The sequence below is a fragment of the Pezoporus occidentalis genome, unplaced genomic scaffold (assembly GCF_034315485.1).
Source record: "Pezoporus occidentalis ecotype Australia unplaced genomic scaffold, CSIRO_AGI_Poc_V1 ctg403, whole genome shotgun sequence".
NCBI lineage: Eukaryota > Metazoa > Chordata > Aves > Psittaciformes > Psittacidae > Pezoporus > Pezoporus occidentalis.
Genome location: NW_026915729.1, coordinates 1,153 through 18,781, shown reverse-complemented (window position 1 = coordinate 18,781; position 17,629 = coordinate 1,153). Strand labels below are relative to the sequence as shown.

General features: G+C 62.1%; 2 protein-coding genes across 3 annotated transcripts; one reads left to right on the top strand and one right to left on the bottom strand.

Annotated features, from left to right (window-relative positions):
• Window positions 1–7,333: 7,333 nt before the first annotated feature.
• CLU (clusterin) lies at window positions 7,334–12,140 on the top strand. Of its 2 annotated transcripts, none has more exons than XM_062633785.1 (9): window positions 7,334–7,483; window positions 8,676–8,782; window positions 9,386–9,534; window positions 9,692–9,862; window positions 10,098–10,515; window positions 11,057–11,170; window positions 11,261–11,487; window positions 11,708–11,889; window positions 11,978–12,140. In XM_062633785.1, the coding sequence occupies exons 2-9, from the start codon at window positions 8,698–8,700 to the stop codon at window positions 11,982–11,984; spliced, it is 1,353 nt and encodes a 450-aa protein (XP_062489769.1). In that variant the 5' UTR covers window positions 7,334–7,483; window positions 8,676–8,697; the 3' UTR covers window positions 11,985–12,140. The 2 variants fall into 2 exon arrangements, with proteins under 2 accessions (XP_062489769.1, XP_062489770.1); XM_062633786.1 differs by lacking the exon at window positions 7,334–7,483 and adding an exon at window positions 8,428–8,540.
• Window positions 12,141–12,577: 437 nt separating this feature from the next.
• SLC35F6 (solute carrier family 35 member F6) lies at window positions 12,578–17,385 on the bottom strand. Its single transcript, XM_062633784.1, has 6 exons — window positions 17,240–17,385; window positions 15,330–15,402; window positions 15,088–15,259; window positions 14,182–14,394; window positions 13,561–13,671; window positions 12,578–13,372 (listed from the first exon to the last, which is right to left on the bottom strand). Exons 1-6 carry the CDS (start codon window positions 17,314–17,316, stop codon window positions 12,900–12,902), a joined length of 1,119 nt encoding a protein of 372 aa, XP_062489768.1. The 5' UTR covers window positions 17,317–17,385; the 3' UTR covers window positions 12,578–12,899.
• Window positions 17,386–17,629: the final 244 nt, after the last annotated feature.

Below are 17,629 nucleotides of genomic sequence, written 5' to 3'. Positions count from 1 at the left end.
GTCCTGGAGTCCCCCTCTCACCCCTTCAGCCATTTCTGGGGTCTCTCTGCTGTTTCCCCGAGCTTTCTCCACCACACTGTACCATAGAAGACACCAAAGCCTATCACAGTCATTTATAATCACCAGAGCCCCACAAGTGATGCTCTTGCAGCGGTTGTGTCCTTCAGCGCCCCAGCCCATGGCATCTTTCTGGGCTGCTGGCAGATGCTTGCTGTCAGCTGAGTTCTTCCCACCGCCCTCATCCCCAGTGGCTGCAGTTTGCTGCTCTTCTTCAGCCAGTCCATGATAACTCACTGCCAATGGAGCCGATCCAGAGATGTCCAAGTCAGCCGATCCCAGCTTCCTTTGGCTGCAGCTATTCTAACCACTGCCTCGCTACAGGATTTGCCATCCTCCTAAATGCTGGTGCTAAATCAGTGGCGGGGTTGCTCTCTTGCGTCCATGCTGACTCAGCAGTTCAGGTTTGCCACAGAAGTGCTAAACATACTTCTGCTGGGGTAGCAGATGGGTCCCTGCCATGAGTCCCTTGGCTACCTCAGATACCTGCTGTGGCCTGGATCCTGCCATCACATGCAGCTTGCTGTTTGGGGGTCCCCAAGTGAGCCCACTGCACATTGGGTTGACTGCCCCACACCAGGTCCTGGTAAAGGCCCGGGATCATCCCACCTCACTGCTCCTCTGGCTCCAACCAGCCTATAGACTAGGGCATGGGGTTTGTTCCCAGGGTCTGTGCACACACAGGGCTTCTGGTTGCCCTCCATCACCCTCATCATTGGCTTTAAGCTGCAAAAAGGGGAGATTGAGATAAGATCTTAGGCAGAAGTTGCTCCCTGTGAGGGTGGCGAGGCCCTGGCACAGGTTGCCCAGAGAAGCTGTGGCTGCCCCATCCCTGGCAGTGTTCAAGGCCAGGTTGGATGGGGCTTGGAGCAACCTGGTCTAGTGGAAGGTGTCCCTGCCCATGGCAGGAGATTGGAACTGGATGAGCTTTAAGGTCCCTTCCAACCCAAACCATTCTAGGATTTGATGATTTTCCAACCTAAACAATTCTATAATTTCTATGACCTTAAGCTGCAGAAGGCCTTGGAGAGATTGGAGAACCATCAGGAGAAATGAAGGATATGGACCCACAGCCCTTTGAAAACCATGAGGAGTACCAGGAGATCCCCTGGTTGATCACTAACGAGGGTTGAGGTTCAGGTGTTGGACACTGATGGCTCTTCTCTCCACCTCCACTGCTCCCAAAGCCTGCTGAGTCTCGAGATGTGATCCCCCAGCGTTAGGCGTGAGCCATTGTGGGCAGTGGAGCGTCAGAAGCAGAAGAGACCTTGACACCATGTAAGCACTGTGATAAACAAAACATTCCTCAGTTATCAGCACTGTTCTCAGCCCTAATTCAAACCTCCAGCTGCTATGCATAACTTAACTCTATCCCAGCCAAATCCAGTACAGAACAGAAGAGGAAAACCAAGAAAACTTGTAGGTTGAGGTAAAAACTGTTTAATAAACGAGTACATGGAAGAAAATAGAAAACACAGAAACAAAAGCAAGGGATGCCAAGGCCATTGCTCACCATTGTCCACAATGCCCAGCAAAAGTTTTCCCAGCTCCCCCCCACAAGCCCTGCAGCAGCATCCCAGCCAAAGAGCCCAGCATCGTGCTGGGTGCTAGGAAGGAAACCAACTCCAGCCCTGTCAAAACCAGTGCACCCAGCAAGTCTTCCCTCCCTGTGCTTGCACACTGCAGCAAGAAGAGGTTGCGTTGCTTAGTCCTGCCTAACAGCTCCCCAGGTCCTGCCTAGAACCTCCCCAGCAAGCCCACTACACCCCTTTTCTCACGCCACACCACACACAGCGATCCCATGGAGGGGATGGGGGCTATGGCAATGGATCATCTCCCCCTGGGCAGTTCCTCAGCAGCACGGTTTTGGTCTGGTGCTTGTAGCGGGCCCCATCCTCCTGCAGCTGGCTGAGCCAGGCAAAGTCATTGCCCTGGGGGTTGGCTTTCCCCCCGTGCTCCCTCCGCATCTCCAACGGGAAGCCAATTTGGTACGGGCTTAGCACCGCTTCCTGGGCCTGTACGGATCTGAACCCCGCCAGGATCAGGGGGAGCATCTTCACCCACCCCTTGCCGGCCCCCCAGGCCAGCCGCTGCAGGGCTGCCATGGCCGGTCCCTTCCGGCTGGCCTGCTGCGTGTCCCACGGGACATTCAGTGGCGTCGCCGCCACCACGGCGTCCCAGAGGAAGCGCGGCGCGTGCGGCAAACGGATGACGAGAGGCGTCCCGTACCGGGCAAACACCTCCCTGCAGAGCACCTCGGCGGCCTCCTCCACTGTCCTCTCCCGCATCGGGAAGGCTTCCACCCACCCTGAAAACTCATCCTCCACCACCAAGAGGAAGCAGTGCCCGTCCTCGGTCTTGGTAAGGCCACTGATGCAGCCCAGCAGGAGCTGCGACCACGGCCCTTCTGTCCGCTGGGCCAGCACCCTGCCTGCTCCATCCGCACACTGCAGGCAGTTCTGCACCCAACGCGATACCTGCTTGCGGTCCTCTTCCCAGGACGCAACCTGCCGCACCCGTGCCAGCGTCTCCTCCACCCCATCATGCAGGCAGCTGTGGCACTGTGCGATTATTTCTTGCTTCTCGTGCTTTGAAGGCTCCCAAACCTGCCAGTAGCCCCCAGCCCCCCAAGCCCCCCCAGCCCCCCAAGCCCTCCTGGCCACTTTCAGGTTCCACTCCTTCTCCTCCGGCTCCTCGCTCCAGTCGTCTCCCACACAACTGACGTGCAGCATCCCTGGGTTGCTGTGGACCCACCGGAAGATGCTTGCCCACAAACCCTTGCCGGACCTTCCCCACTCCTGCTCACCCGTCTGGTTTCCCAGCCTCTCCACCAAGGACCAGCAGCTCATGTACACATAGAGGGGTGAGGAGTGCCCGTGATGCTGCAGGAGCTGCTCGAGAGCCGCCAGCTCCGCGCCTGGCACCGAGCCACACTTGCTCACCCCGAGCAGCCACCGCTCTTCTAGGTTGACTGCAGCAAAGCCGATGGAGCAGTTCCTCTTGCTGGCTGTGAACCACACGTTGGCCTTGGGGATGTCAAGGGACAGCTCCGGAAGGGAGGGAGCGATGGGGACCAGGACGTCAGTGGGGTGGCCCTCTGCCATCGCTCCGTTGCTCACCAGCAGCAAAGTCCACTGCGTTGCGTGTGGCTTTGTTCCGCAGGACCGCAGCGCTTCTCCCCGTAGCAGATACTTCCATGGGGAATGGGGCATCTGGATAAGGATGGGGGCCGGCCCCGTGAGGGTCTCGAAGGCCTGCACGGCCCAGACCGCTGCCAGGCACCCCTTTTCCTGCGGCAGGCAGGAGACCTCGTGGTCCTTCAGGATGCGGGAGCTGTGTCTCACTGGGACCAGCTGGCCGCATTCATCCTCCTGCAGCAGGGTGGCTCCTACCGCCCCCTTGCCAGTCATTAACCTGATAAGGAAGGGCTGGGACTTATCAGGGAATCGCAGGGGGGACGCAGCCTGGACAGCACTTTTCAGGCGGGTCAGCGCCGCCTCCTGCTCCGGTCCCCATTCCCACCTGACCTGCTTCTTGGTGAGGCGGTGCAGCGGCAAGGCCATCTCCCAGAAGCCAGGGATGTGATCCTGCAAGAAGCCAAACTGCCCAAGGAGCGAGCGGAGTTTGTCAGCATCCTGCGGGCAGGGCGTTTTGATGATGTCCTCCCGCTTGCTGGCATGGATCTCTCGCCCCTTGTCCCCGATGGTCATCCCAAAGTAGAGCACCTTGCGCTGGACGAGCTGCGCCTTCTCAAACTTGGCTTTAAAGCCAGTTTTTCGGATCAGCTCCAGGACAGTCTTCGTTCGGTCTCTGGTTTCCTCGTAACTTCTCCCAGCAATGAGGATGTCATCGATGTGGGAAATAACCCAAGACTGATCTCCTCGGCCAAGCTGGGACAGCATCTGGGTCACCCGCTGGTTCACGATGGCGGGGGTGCTGTGGAAGCCCTGGGGCAGACGCGTGAAGAGGTACTGCCGGCCCCTGAAGGTGAAGGCGAACCTGGCTCTGGAACCTTCGGATAAGGGGATGGCGAAGGAAGCGTTCGACAGATCCACCACGGAGAAATACCTGCTCTTGGGGCTGAGGGTCGAAACGAGCTTGGTCGTGTCCTGGGATACCGGAGCCACCACTCTGGGGGTGGCCTTGTTGACAGCTTTGCAGCTCAGCGTCAGCCGCATCCTCCCGTTTTTTTTGGGGGTGAGCTTTAAAGGGCTGTTGAAGGCAGAGCTGCCTTCCACCACCACGCCCTCATCCAGCAGTTCCTGCAGGATGCTCGCCACCGCCTCTTCCTCGTCTGCAGGCAGTCGGGGTTGCTTTTGGAAGGGCGCCGGTCCTCCGCTCACCTCCAGCTCCCCAGACACCAGCCCACAGTCCATCTCGTACCGCGACCACACGGCTGCGAATTCCTCCCTCCACTCCTCTTCGCTCTTGGCCCCGGCCAGCACGAGACAGTGGATCTGCAATGAAGGACTAGGAATTGCTGGTGGACCTCCCTGCTCCAGGAGATCATCATCAGAGTCCTCCCAGATCTGCTCGTCCCCAAACGGCTCCGGCTGGGTGTCTCCATCCATGGTCCCAGCGACAGAGACAGGGACATTGTGGTACACGGCAAGGTCCTGCGGGCGCTGCTGCGCTGTGGAGACGTCCTCATTAGTGCCCACCAAAGCACACACCTTTGCAGAGCTGCCCACCCTGGCTCTCGTCCATCCCGCTCCCTGCTCCTGCTCGTTGCTCTTGCTCCCCATCTCCACAGGGTACATCTGGGTTTCTGTCTGCAGGATCACCTCAATCAGCCTGACTGCCAGGTCTCTCGTGGACCTCCCTTCCCACCTCGCCATGTCTTCTCCGTGGTGATGCAGCTTCTCCCAGACCTTCCCCCTCCGGTCATCCCCAGAACTTCCCTCTGCTGGCAGAGGGTTAAAGTCCTGCCCGACCCCTTGAGGGATGGTGGCAGCATCCTTGCCCTCCACCTTGAAGCCCAGGCTCTGGGATGAGCCAGCGGTCCTTCCTTCCACATCCCCACGGGTGCCTGCCTGGACCAGATGCTGAGTCTGACCCATCTCATCCCCATGGCCACCACCTTCCCTTGGCACATCCCCATCCCTTGCTTTCCATCCACCAACTGGCTCTTCCTCACTGCCATACCCAAGTAACGGGACTGCACTGTGAACTTCCCCACCCTGGGGGGCTTTCTGGCTGGTCCCCAGCTCCTCCGGCAGCCCCGGTGCTCTCCCCTCCAGCTTGGTGCACCTCTGGGCAGCCTGTGCCTGCACCCCGGAGGTTCTTTGGCTCTCCTCGGCTCCTCGCTTCTTGCTCCCATCCTTCAAACATGACTCGTTCCACAGGAACCGCAGGGCCTTGCTCAGCTGCCAGCCCTTACGGGGGCGCGGGAGAAGGCAGAACCCAGCAATGTCCTCCTCCGGGTCCCCCACCGCTGGCTGCCGGGGGACAGCATCTTCCACGCAGGGCTGGGGACTGCTCTCGTGGAGGAGCAACCCCAAATCTGCTGCTTGCGAGGCTGCCGGCGAGGGGAGAGCCCCCTTCCGCTTGCTCTTCCTGCTTCGGAAATAGGCCATCACCCCAGAACCCAGGCAGGACACTGGGGGTCACTTCGCCTCCGCGGCACGGGGCGTTGAGGTAGCACCGGGGGATGCCGGTCTGTGGCTGGGGAGGAGGAGGAGGCAGCAGGAGGAAGGCAGAAGTCAGCCGGGCGTCTCGCAGGGGAGGATGGCAGCAAACAACAACCAAGATGGCCCCTCCTCCGGAGACGTCCCTTCTTCCGCATGCAGTGGGGCTGTGGGGAGCAGAGCGGGGCGTGAGGATTGGGGAAGGGGGGAGCCTGCACCCCCATTCCCACAGCCCCCACCCAGCCGGGGGGCCCGAGGGAGAGACCCTGCACCCCGGGCAGGCTGAGGGGAGCTGACACCCTGTGACCCCTGTGCCGCCAGGAGAGCATTCACCCGCGTGTCCCACCGCAGCCCTGGGCGAGCTTGCACCCCATGCACACGCGTGTCCTACACATGACCCCAGGGAAGCCTGCACCCCCACACACATCTCATACACGCACACACCCCCTCACACACATCTCATACACGGTACCAGGACAGTTTGCACCCCCTCACACACATCTCATACACGGTACCAGGACAGTTTGCACCCCCGCACACACATCTCATACACGGTACCAGGACAGTTTGCACCCCCGCACACACATCTCATACACGGTACCAGGACAGTTTGCACCCCCGGTACCAGGACAGCTTGCACCCCCGCACACACATCTCATACACGGTACCAGGACAGTTTGCACCCCACTCACACACATCTCATACACGGTACCAGGACAGCTTGCACCCCCGCACACACATCTCATACACGGTACCAGGACAGCTTGCACCCCCGCACACACATCTCATACACGGTACCAGGACAGTTTGCACCCCCGCACACACATCTCATACACGGTACCAGGACAGTTTGCACCCCCCACACGTGTGTCTCACCCTCGGTCCCGAGAGAGCTTGCACACCCATGCGTGTCCCACACTCTGCCCTGGTGAACATGTCCCGACGTGTCCCCTCCACAGCACCCCCATGCACACACGTCCCGTACACAGCTCCAGAGCTTGCACCCCCGCGCACACACACGGGCCCCTCTCGTCCCTGGGAGCACCCGCACCCACAGCTCCCCTCCACAGCCTCGCACCCGCACGCACCCGCTCCCGTCTCCAGGCCGTGCCCCGCTCCGGTCCCGCTGCCCCGGGGCTGCCCCCCCCCCTCACAAGGGTGGGATTCGGGGGGGCCCGCCCCGTCCCGCCCCTTTGCTGGGCGCCAACCGCGGTTCCGGGTCCTCGGTGACCCCCGCAGCAATGGGGGATGTTGCAGCTCGGGGTGGGGGAGAGGAGGGGATGGGGGGGGGGGGTCCCCACTCAGCCCCCGCTGGGTGCGAGGCCGCGAGTAGAAAGTGGAAGCAAAGGGGGGGGGGGGGGGGAATAGAGGAATAACGGAGTAAAGAGCCCCTGGGGAGGGGTGTTGGGTGCGCAACAACCGGCGAGGTTTTACATCACACACATCCCCCCCGGGACCGCAGCACCCGGGATTTGGGAGCCCCGGGTGGGGGCCCCGTTCTGCGCGGGATGTGCGGTGCGATGCGGTGCGATGCGGTGCGATGTGATGTGATGCCGAGGGCCACCGCGCCCGTCCCCGCGGCGTCCTGGCGCCGCGCACCGGCCGGCCGGGGGGCGACGGGAGTGCGGGAAGGAGGGGGGGGGGGGCACTGGAGGGAGGGGGGCGGGCCGGGCCGGGCCGGGGCCGGTCCCGCCGGTTCCAGAAAGCTCCGGGGCCGAAGCGGGGCGGACCCGCGGCTCGGCGGCCGGATAAATAGGAGCGGGCGGGGACGGGCGGCGGTGCAGCTGATCGGGGTGCAGGTATGGCCCTTCCCTTCCCTTCCCTTCCCTTCCCTTCCCTTCCCTTCCCTTCCCTTCCCTTCCCTTCCCTTCCCTTCCCTTCCCTTCCCTTCCCTTCCCTTTCCCTTCCCTTCCCTTCCCTTCCCTTCCCTTCCCTTCCCTTCCCTTCCCTTCCCTTCCCTTCCCTTCCCTTCCCTTCCCTTCCCTTCCCTTCCCTTCCCCTTCCCTTCCCTTCCCTTCCCTTCCCGTCCCGTCCCTTCCCTTCCCTTCCCTTCCCTTCCCTTCCCTTCCCTTCCCTTCCCTTCCCTCCCCCTGGGGTGCTACTGCAAGGCAGAGGTGTGTGCTGTGCACCCAGGGGTGTCCCTTGCACCCCCAGGCCATGCTGGGGGAGGTGATGCAGTGGGTGATGCTCAGCCCTGCAGGCAGGAGTTTCCCACAATGCCCTGGGCCAGGCAGGATGGAGCTGGGCCAGGTTTGGGGGGGGGGCTGTATTTGGGGCACAGCACTTTGGGGGCAGCAGTGCAGCGGGTACTGCAATAGATGTGCTGCAGTGGCATGGGGCCAGTGTTGCTGGGGGGGGGGGGGCAGAGCCACCCTGCGGCTGGGCCATTGCACAGGTTTGGGGGAAGGGGGGGTGGGGCTGGGGCCACTGCACAACCCCAGGGGGCTGCAGTTCCTCATTGCACAACCCCAGAGGTGCCAGTACTGGGTGCCTTGGCCATGGCACCCTTCCAGGGGGGTACTGCCAGCAGTGCCCATCCCTGTCTGCAGCTGGCAGGGGCCCAGCCCTGGCTTGGTTTTGCAGCCCCTCTCAATCCCCGAGGGGGCTGGAGGAGAAGAAAGGCAGCACAGCTCCTGCGGAGGAGGAGGAGATCCATGCCCGGTCACTGCCTTGGCTGCCTGCCCTGCCTGGCCCCAGGCCTGGGCTTGTTTGTCCCGCAGGCAGGCGGGCGGGGGGAACACATACACATGGCTTTGCATCCCAGTCTCCCCCGGCAGAGCTTCATGTGGGACCCCACAACCCGGTGCCCCCCTCCTAGGGGCAGGCTACATGCCCCTGGTTCCCCCAGCTAAGGAGGTGTGAGCCCAGCCATCACCATCCCCCCAGAGCCATGGCTGGGGGGGGGGCTGGTGCCCGCTGCTGAGTCAGAGTCCCGTGTCCGAGGGGGCCGGATCCTGGCTCCTGCTCTAAGCCCCCGCTCTGCCTGCGCAGGGAGCTGCCTCCAGGACGGACCATGGCACTGCTGCTGCTCCCGCTGCTCAGCCTTCTGCTCCCCTGGGGATGGGGGCAGGCGCTTGTCCCCCCCAGCGAGCTCAAGCGTGAGTGGGGGCTGGGGGGGGGGGGGGGGGTGGGCACAGCTTTTCATTTGGTGGGGGGGTTCCCTGAAGGCTTGGGGAGCAAATGGGACAGTGATGGAGTGGGGGGAGTGCTGTGTTGGGGGGGGGGGGGGGGGGCAGGTACAGCATTGTTCAAGGAGGGCTGGATGGAGGGGCACAGCATCGTTTCAGGGGGGTTGGGTGGAGGGGACACAGAGCATCATCCCCAAGGGGCTGGGGCTCGATGTTTTTTTTTGGGGGGGGGGGGGGGGGATGCAGATCCTGCCCCCAGTGCTCCCCTGGTTGGGTGGTCTGGGTGGGTGAGGGCTGATGTGGGCACAGATGGGGTCTCAGCACCAGGCTGCTCCTGGGGGGGAAGCTGGAACCTTACAGCACACACCCCAAATATTATGGGGGGAGGGGGGGGGGAGATGGAGTCCTAGCCGTGGTGAGGTTTTGGGGCACTTCTCTTGGGTTCTGTGAGCTTGAATCAAGCTGTTGGCGAGCAGCCAAGATGCTGCCCCCACAAGTATTTGCATACACTGGCGGGTGCTTCCACTGCCTGCTGAAGGATGCTCTTCCTCTTCCTCACACCCCCAACGACAGAGATGTCAGCAGCAGGCAGCAAATACATTGACACGGAGGTGGAAAATGCCATCAATGGGGTGAAGCAGATGAAGACCCTCATGGACAAGACAAGTAAGGACCACCAAGCCATCCTGCACACCTTGGAGGAGACCAAGAGGAAGAAGGAGGTGAGTGAGGATGAGGAGGGCGGCTGTTCCAACCTGGTACCCGAGCTCCCGCCAGCTGGGCTGCATGCACCCAAAGGGTTGGGGGAATGTGGTGCCGGGGAATCTGTGTGTCCCAGGAGTGGAGGGATGCCCTGGGGTGGATGTGGCTGCCTTGCAGGAGGCAGTGCAGCTGGCCAGGCAGAAGGAGCAGCAGCTGGCGGAGAAGCAGGAGGTGTGCAACGAGACGATGCTGGCGCTGTGGGAAGAGTGCAAGCCCTGCCTCAAGCACACCTGCATGCGCTTCTACTCCCGCACGTGCCACAGTGGATCGGGGCTGGTGGGGCGGCAGGTGAGTGGTACCACAGTGCCCGGTGAGGCTGGGGAGAGGGATTCCATAGATTCACAGCATGGTTTGGGTTGGAAGGGACCCCAAAGCTCATCCAGTTCCAACCCCCTCCCATGGGCAGGGACACCTTTCACTAGACCAGGTTGCTCCAAGCCCCTGAGGTCCAGCCTGGCCTTGAATCTTTCTCTCATTTTGGCCTGATCTTGTTTTGACCTGATCCTGCTCCCCTGCCTGGCAGCTGGAGGAATTCCTCAACCATTCTTCACCCTTCTCTATCTGGGTGAATGGCGAGCGCATCGACTCGCTGCTGGAGCGGGACCAGCAGCAGGAGCGGCAGTTTGAGGACTTGGAAGAACGTTTTGGGTTGCTGGAGGACGGCGTGGATGACATCTTCCAGGACAGCACCCAGGTCTATGGCCGCATGTATCCCTTCTTCCGAGCACCCTTCGGCGGCTTCCGCGAGGCTTTCCGCCCCCCGGTCCAGCACGTCCACTTCCCCCTGCGCAGCGAGAGGCTTTCCCGGGAGCTGCACCCCTTCTTCCAGCATCCCCACCACGGCTTCCACCGCCTCTTCCAGCCGCTCTTCGAGATGACACAGCGGATGCTGGAGGAAGCGCAGGGCGGTTGGGAGCACTCGCTGGGTGCCTTTGCCCCAGGTAGGGTGCTCCCTGCTGGGTGCTGTGGGCTCCCCAGTTTGGCTGAAAGCAGTATGTTTACAGCCGGGCTTCCCGGCAAACCTCCTCCTCCTTCTCATTAAGGGCTGACTAACTTAAGAGGATGAGCTCAACCCTAGTACTACACCTCAGAGAATCCCCACGGGAGTGCAGGGAATCACAAGCTCTGCTGTATGCAGAGCTGTGCTGGGATTTGGCGGGGGGGGTTCCCAGCCTAATCTTGGCTGCCGGAGCCGCCGCCATCCTGGGAAGGTGTTTGTTTTGGGCAGGCAGCGCTGTTGCCATCACCGTCTGCGACTGCGGCCCCCGGCTGGGTGGCTGCGGAAAGGGAGATTTCTTAACACAGGCTGGCGTGGAGTGCTTTGTTTTGGGAAAACAGTCACGGAGGGGGGCACTATTCCATGGAGAAAGCACCTCTATGTCTCTACGCAGCACCCTGGGGTGTTGGTCAGGGCTGCCCTGCAGCTTGCACCCCTAACCATGGTGTTTTGGGGTGCTGATTCTGTGCTGTGCTTTCCCACAGAGTCCCGTAACTCCAGCGATGATCGCATGGTGTGCCGGGAGATCCGTCGGAACTCGGCTGGCTGCCTGCGGATGCGGGATGAGTGCGAAAAGTGCCGGGAGATCCTCTCCGTGGGTGAGCTGGTCCCCATGGGACCGGGGGCGATATGATGGCTGTGGTGGGGTGAGCCCTGACACCCCCTGATGCCCCCAAATCCATGCCCAGACTGCTGGCAGACAGACCCTGCGCAGAGCCAGCTGCGGGAGCAGCTGGAGGATGCGCTGCGCCTGGCCGAGCGCTTCACCCGCCGCTACGATGACTTGATGCGTGCCTTCCAAGCCGAGATGCTCAACACCACCAGCCTCCTGGACCAGCTCAACCGCCAGTTCGGCTGGGTCTCACGCCTCGCCAACCTCACCCAGGGCGGCGACGGCTTCCTCCAGGTCACCACGGTGAGCCGGCTGGAGGGCTTGAGCCTCCCCTCTTCTGCTATGGTCGCAGGGCCAGCAGCCATGGAAAGTGGGTCAGGGGGAGAATGAGACGATTGTGTGCCCAAGCGGGTGCCTCTTGGCACAATAGCGGGCTGCAGGGCTGGGTGCCAGGGCGAGGGGCCGGCACAGGGGCTAGCCCAGCTCTTCCTGCATTATGTGCCCCCATGCCTTCCCCTTCCAGGTCCTCTCCAAGGCTCCCAACCTCGAGGACCCCTCAGCTCCTCCTGACACGCAGGTGACGGTGCAGCTCTTCGATTCAGAGCCGCTGTCCCTCACTGTGCCTGGGGACATCTCCTGGGAGGACCCTCGCTTCATGGAGATCGTGGCTGAGCAGGCGCTTCAGCACTACAAGCAAAATGCCATGTGAGTCCAGTCCCCCACATCCCATGGCAGGGCTGGGGGGGGACACGACTATGCCATAGCTCACCCCCTCCCATCCTTCCTCTGGCAGAGAGTAGCTGGGTGATGTTCATCGCTGCTGCCAAGCTCCAGTGCCCCACCAAGCCCCCTTGTCCCTATGCCAGGGGGCCAAATGCCACCACCACTGCCCTCCCCCTGCTGCTGCGGGCCCTTCTGCAGAGCCCAAACAGAAAATAAAGGTAGAGTCGACACCCTGCCTGTGCTGCATCTTTGGAACACACTTTGCCAAGCAAATACACCTTCCAGAAACAAAAAACCTTCCAAAACACAGCTCTATGGGCCTGGGACTGATCATCAGCTACTGTGAAATGGGGGTGAGCCACTGCCAGGGCTAGGGCAGCCACAGCTTCTGTGGCCAACCTGTGCCAGTGCCTCAGCACCCTCACAGGAAGAACTCCATCCTTATATCTAATCAATAGGGCAGGAACTCCCCCTCCTCTTCCCACATGCCATGTGAAAGGGCTTAGGGTGCCAGATCCTCTCCCTCTGTTGGGAGCAAGGCTCATCCAGCATGGTCAGTGGTAGAGGGCTCAGACCCCCACCCTTGTCATGGGTTTAGTGGGAACCCCATACACCAGCCTGGGGGCTCCCAGACCCTTCCCATGGCCAGCACTGACATCCAAGAGCAAGCCACAGGTGATGCACTTTTATTAGGGGGAGAGGCAGGCTGGGGAAACAGTGGGGCCAGCCCCTCCTCCCCAACCTCCCAAGCCTCTTGAGATCAGGGGCAGAGGCTCCAACATGCCCCACACAGGGGCCCAGGGCCTGCTTCCCACTATGAGGGGCAGGCGCAGCCTCACCATCTCCTCCCGGAGCACCGGCAGGGCAGAGGTTTCTCCTGCAAACAGCAGCAGGACAGTGGCTGGCATCACCACCACCATGCCAGTCCCCTCCTGGTGAGACCATCCAGGACAATGAACCCCAGAACCAAGCCGGACACAGGCAGTGGGTGCTCAGCTCTCGCTGTTGATGGCTGTGCTCTCCCCCCGCAGCAAACCCTCCCGTTCAGCTGCCGAGCCAGCCTCATCTGTGTTCCAGGGCAGGCAGGTGAGCAGGGGCCGGTGCAGGCCATTGTAAAGAGCAGCCCCCACCAGCAGCACCCCAAACCCCAAGATCTCCAGGCCATGGAAGGTCTCCCAGCCCACGGCCAGGCTGACGGCCCAGATGACGAGGGTGCGGAGGCTGTCCAGCACCATGCGGGTGGTGGCACTGATCTCCTTGGTGACGCTGATGCCAGCGAAGTTGAAGAAGGCGATACTGCTGATGTTTCCCAGCAGGGCCACGGCAATGAGGGGCTGGTGGCCAACCTGGCAGAAGGCATCAAGGGCATCTTCCAGTGTCTGCCGAGGGTTCCCGCTGAAGCTGCCCGCTGGGATGTAGTACATGGGCACCAGCAGCAGGGCCAGGATGATGAAGCCAAAGAAACCTGCAGGGTGTCAGATGGGTGCTGCTCCAAGCTTGTCCCTCCCTGCCCCACAAGACCCAAACATCTACAGCAGCCCCCTCTTTGCAGCCTGCTCCTCCCACCCTGCACAATGTGGCCCTCCCCAAGCTGGATTTGGGGGATCCAGAAGCCCTCAAGCACTCAACCCTTTGGCTGATGTCACAACAGACCTTCGGTGCCAACGGCCCGCAGCGGGTGCACATCGTGCTTGTAGACAAACTTCTCCTCGAGCACCATCTGGATGGCAACAATCACCTGTGCCATGATGATAAGCAGGTCGCCTGCAAGGGGAGAAGGAAGAGGGAAAAAAGAAGGAAGGAAGGTGGGAGAATGGGGAAAGAAGATAAAGGAAGGGGGGGAGAAGAAGGGGGGGGGGAGAGAAGAAGAAAGGAAGGGGGGGAGAAGAGTAAGGAAAGGGGGGAGAGAAGAAGGAAGTGGGGGGGAGGGAAGAGAAGAAGGAAGTCGGGGGGGGGGGGGAGAAGAAGGAAGTGGGGGGGGGGAGAGAAGAAGGAAGGGGGGGGGGAGAGAAGAAGGAGGTGGGGGGAAAAAGAAGGAAGGGAAGAAGGAAGTGGGGGGGGGGAGAGAAGAAGGAAGTGGGGGGGGGGGAAGAGAAGAAGGAGGGGGGGGAAGAAAAAGAAGGAAGGGAAGAAGGAAGGGGAGGCTGAGCCCTCATCTCCCTGCCCACTGGATGTGCAACACAGCCGAGCCATGCCTGGAGAGCGTGGCATGCTCCCTGCAGGAGCTCTTCCCCCACCATAGCCATCCCACCTTCCCTGAGGGCCACCACCTACCAGTTATCACCTGGCTGAGGTTGTGTTTCTGGCCATGGGAGCTGTGCAGATCAGCCAACCCCACCACCACAAGCCCCACGATGGTGACCAGGATGCCCAGCCACTGGCTCAGCTCCAGCTTGCGGCCCAGGAAGGCCACGGAGAGGAGCCCGGTGAAGATGATGACAGATCCTCGCAGCATCTGGAAGCTGGAGGCGCTGGTCATGTTCAAAGCTGTGTGGGGAGAGACAGATCCATGTGTTGTGTGCGGAGCCATCTAATGTCACACCACCACCACTTAACAGTCTGCCACGGTAATTAAGAGCAGATCATAGCATCACAGAATGGTTTTGGTTGGAAAGGACCTCAAGATCATCCAGTTCCAATCCCCTGCCAAGGGCAGGGACACCTTCCACTAGACCAGGTTGCTCCAAGCCCCGTCCAGTCTGGCCTCGAACACCACCAGGGATGAGGCAGTCACAGCTTTGCTGGGCAACCTGTGCCAGGGCCTCACTGTAAAGAGCTTCTTCCATATATCTAACCTAAATCTTCCCCATTTAAGTTCGAACCCGTTATTCCTTGTCCTATCACTACAGTCGACGATGAAGTGCGATTAAGCAGAGGAAGGGGCAGTGATGCTGTCTCCCCCCCCTCCTACTCAGATCTGGCAGCAGATAGGTTCATGCCGAGACTCAGTCCGACATCCCCACTCCACAGGAACACCGTGCCTCCCAGTGAAGAACCTGGCTTACTGAGCCCTGCCACAACTCACAGCATGGGTGGGAAGTGTTTGCTCAGACCCCTCTAACCCACTTCAGGGTCAAACCCAAATGCACCATGCAGTCCTGCAGCCCCAAAACCGAATCTGGACCCATGGATTGCCACATCCCTGCAGGGCAAAGCACTGACCCATGGTCCAGCACTTACCCACGTACATGATGCTGGTCCCAGTCATGTCGCAGAGAGCGGGAGGCAGGAAGAGCAGGGGATTGAAGGGCTGCGACGGGGCCATGCTGGGCTCTGGCCTTCGCCGATCCCTCCAGACCAGCAGGTAAAACACCCCCAGGCAGGAAAATTCACCCAGGAACATGCCCACGGCCTGTGAGAGAGCAGGTGAGGGGGGCTGGTCCTGCTGGCAAGGCCCTCCCTGCCCAGGGCAGGGGGCTCACCTGCAGGAAGGGGTGCTGGAAGCTGTGCTCCTCCTTCCTGCTGCAGCCAGCTGCGCTGAAGTTATCAGCCCACCTAGGAGGCAGAGGAGAGAGTGGTGGTTAGAGCAGGGGGCCACGAGGAGATGAAGCACCCCCCAAGATCCACCCTGGGGCTCTCCTATGGGCCACCAGCCCCCTGAAGTGACAGTTCTAAGGACAGGATGTCCATGGGGAAGGAGACACGACTGTGGCTGCCTCAACCTGCCGGCAGCTCCTGGCCCAGCTCCCAGCCCTGAGTGACAGGCAGGGAAATGGATACCACCATGTTGCACAGTCCCACGATCCGGTGTCCCCATGCTGCTGGACATGTCCAGGCAGCACCATTTCCTGCTGGGGAGACCAGGACAGCATGGTGGGGAGTCACCCTGACCCCCTCTCTACATCACCAGCCTTGAAAACTTGGGGGCTGAGACACAGGACCCAGAAATTATGCTGGGTCACAGGCTGGGGTGCAGCAGCTCCCACCACTCACACCCCCAGCCATCATTTTGCGGCACAAAGCCCCTCTTCTGGGTATTCCGTGCAGCACGGATGGCAATGCTGGATAAACATAGGCTGCGGTAGAGGTCCCCCTGGCCTGTTTCAGCACGGATCAACCCTCTTGAGGGACCATCTCTATCAGGAGGGGACCCCAGGACAGCCTCGGCATGCCCGTGCACCTTGACACATCGACGCAGGCACCCAGCAACACTCCAGCAGCTTTCTGCTGATGCCGAGTGGCCGCAGAGCTGCTGAGCTTGGGGAAATGGGGTGCGAGTGGAGGCCAGGGCAACCCCCAGCCCATCCCCCACTGCTCTGCAAGGGGCTTTTCAGCCAGGCCAGCGAGATTTCAGCATGAGTCAGCCCCAGCCGCAGCCCCTGCGCCATGGGACAGCTCGGGTCCGTGTTTCGCAAGAGGCTTTGTCCGGCCACACACGAGCCTCGTGAGCGGGTTGAGCGCTCGATGCCACCTCCCACCTCTGCTCTGCCACATGGAGACTCCGTGCCTCAGTTTCCCCACCCGGGGACCTGGCTCTGCTGTAACACCAGGAGTAGCCGGAGCCTGGCCATCCGCTAACACCCGTGTGTCTGCCCAGCAACAGCGGGATAAGCCGGCTGGGCAGGTCTGCCTGGCCTGGGCAGCTCTTGGGAACACTGTCCTCATCCTCACCGTAAGCTCTCTGTGGGAAAGGGCTCAATCCAGCCCCCAGCTGGCTACAGGGATGAGCTGGAGTGCAGGGAGCCTGGTTGCGGGGTCACTCCCACAGCTCCTCCCCAGCACCCTGGGGCTGGGCACAGCACCCACAGCAGGAGACTTGCACCCTCAGCATCATCCGCGAGAGCGTTGAAGACCCCCAGCACCCCCGGCCATGCAGCCCCCACCGTTCCTTCCCCATCATCAGGAGCTGGGCCCTCCAGCAACGGCAGGCTCAGTCCCTATGGGGCACCCCACAGCGCAGCCTGCCCCCCATGCTGGGGCTGCCCAGCCGGGGTGTGGGGGGCACCGGGAAGGTCCTGGGGCTATGCCAACACAGCCTGGACCGGAGCTCGGCCTAGTTAGCCCCGGGGGCCTCCCGAGTCCCTGCGTGGGGCTGAGATACGGCGGGGAGGTGGGCCGGGGAACCCTGTCTCCAGGGTCACACGAGGGGGCCCGAGCACAGGTGACACCCCCGGAGCACGGCGGGGACAAACTCTGCGATGGAAGGAGGGGACCGGAGGCCTGCAGACCGGGCTCCAAGCCGCGGGGGAGCGCAGGGCCTGCGGGTGCCCTGAGGCCCGGGAGGACCCCGAGCAGAGAGGTGGGCCCAGCCCAGGGCCCAAGGTGGGGTCCGAGGCCGCTGCAGGACCCCAGCCCCGCGGTGCGGGTTTCCCCAGCCGCCGGGAGGACTCACTTGGCCGCCAGGGTGTTGATGGAGCCGGTGAGCAGCATGAGGGCGGCCAGGCCCAGCTGGTACCGGGACCAGGCCATGGCCTCGCCGCTGCCGCCTCCCGCCCTGCACCGGGACGGCGCAGCCAAGGCCCCGCCCCCTGCGGGCGTAGCCCCGCCCCCTGGGGGCATGGCCCCACCCCTCCAGCCGGACCTATCCCCGCCCACAGACCCGCCTGGCCCCGCCCTCCCGCAGCAGTGCGGTGCCTCTGGTGTGCCCGTGTCGCGGCGCCCCGTGGTGCCGGTATCCCGGTATCCCGGTGTCCCGCTGTCCCGCTGTCCCGGTCCCGCTGTCCCGGTGTCCCGGTATCCCGGTGTCCCGGTCCCCACGCCGCGGTGCCTCCTGCCCCTCTGC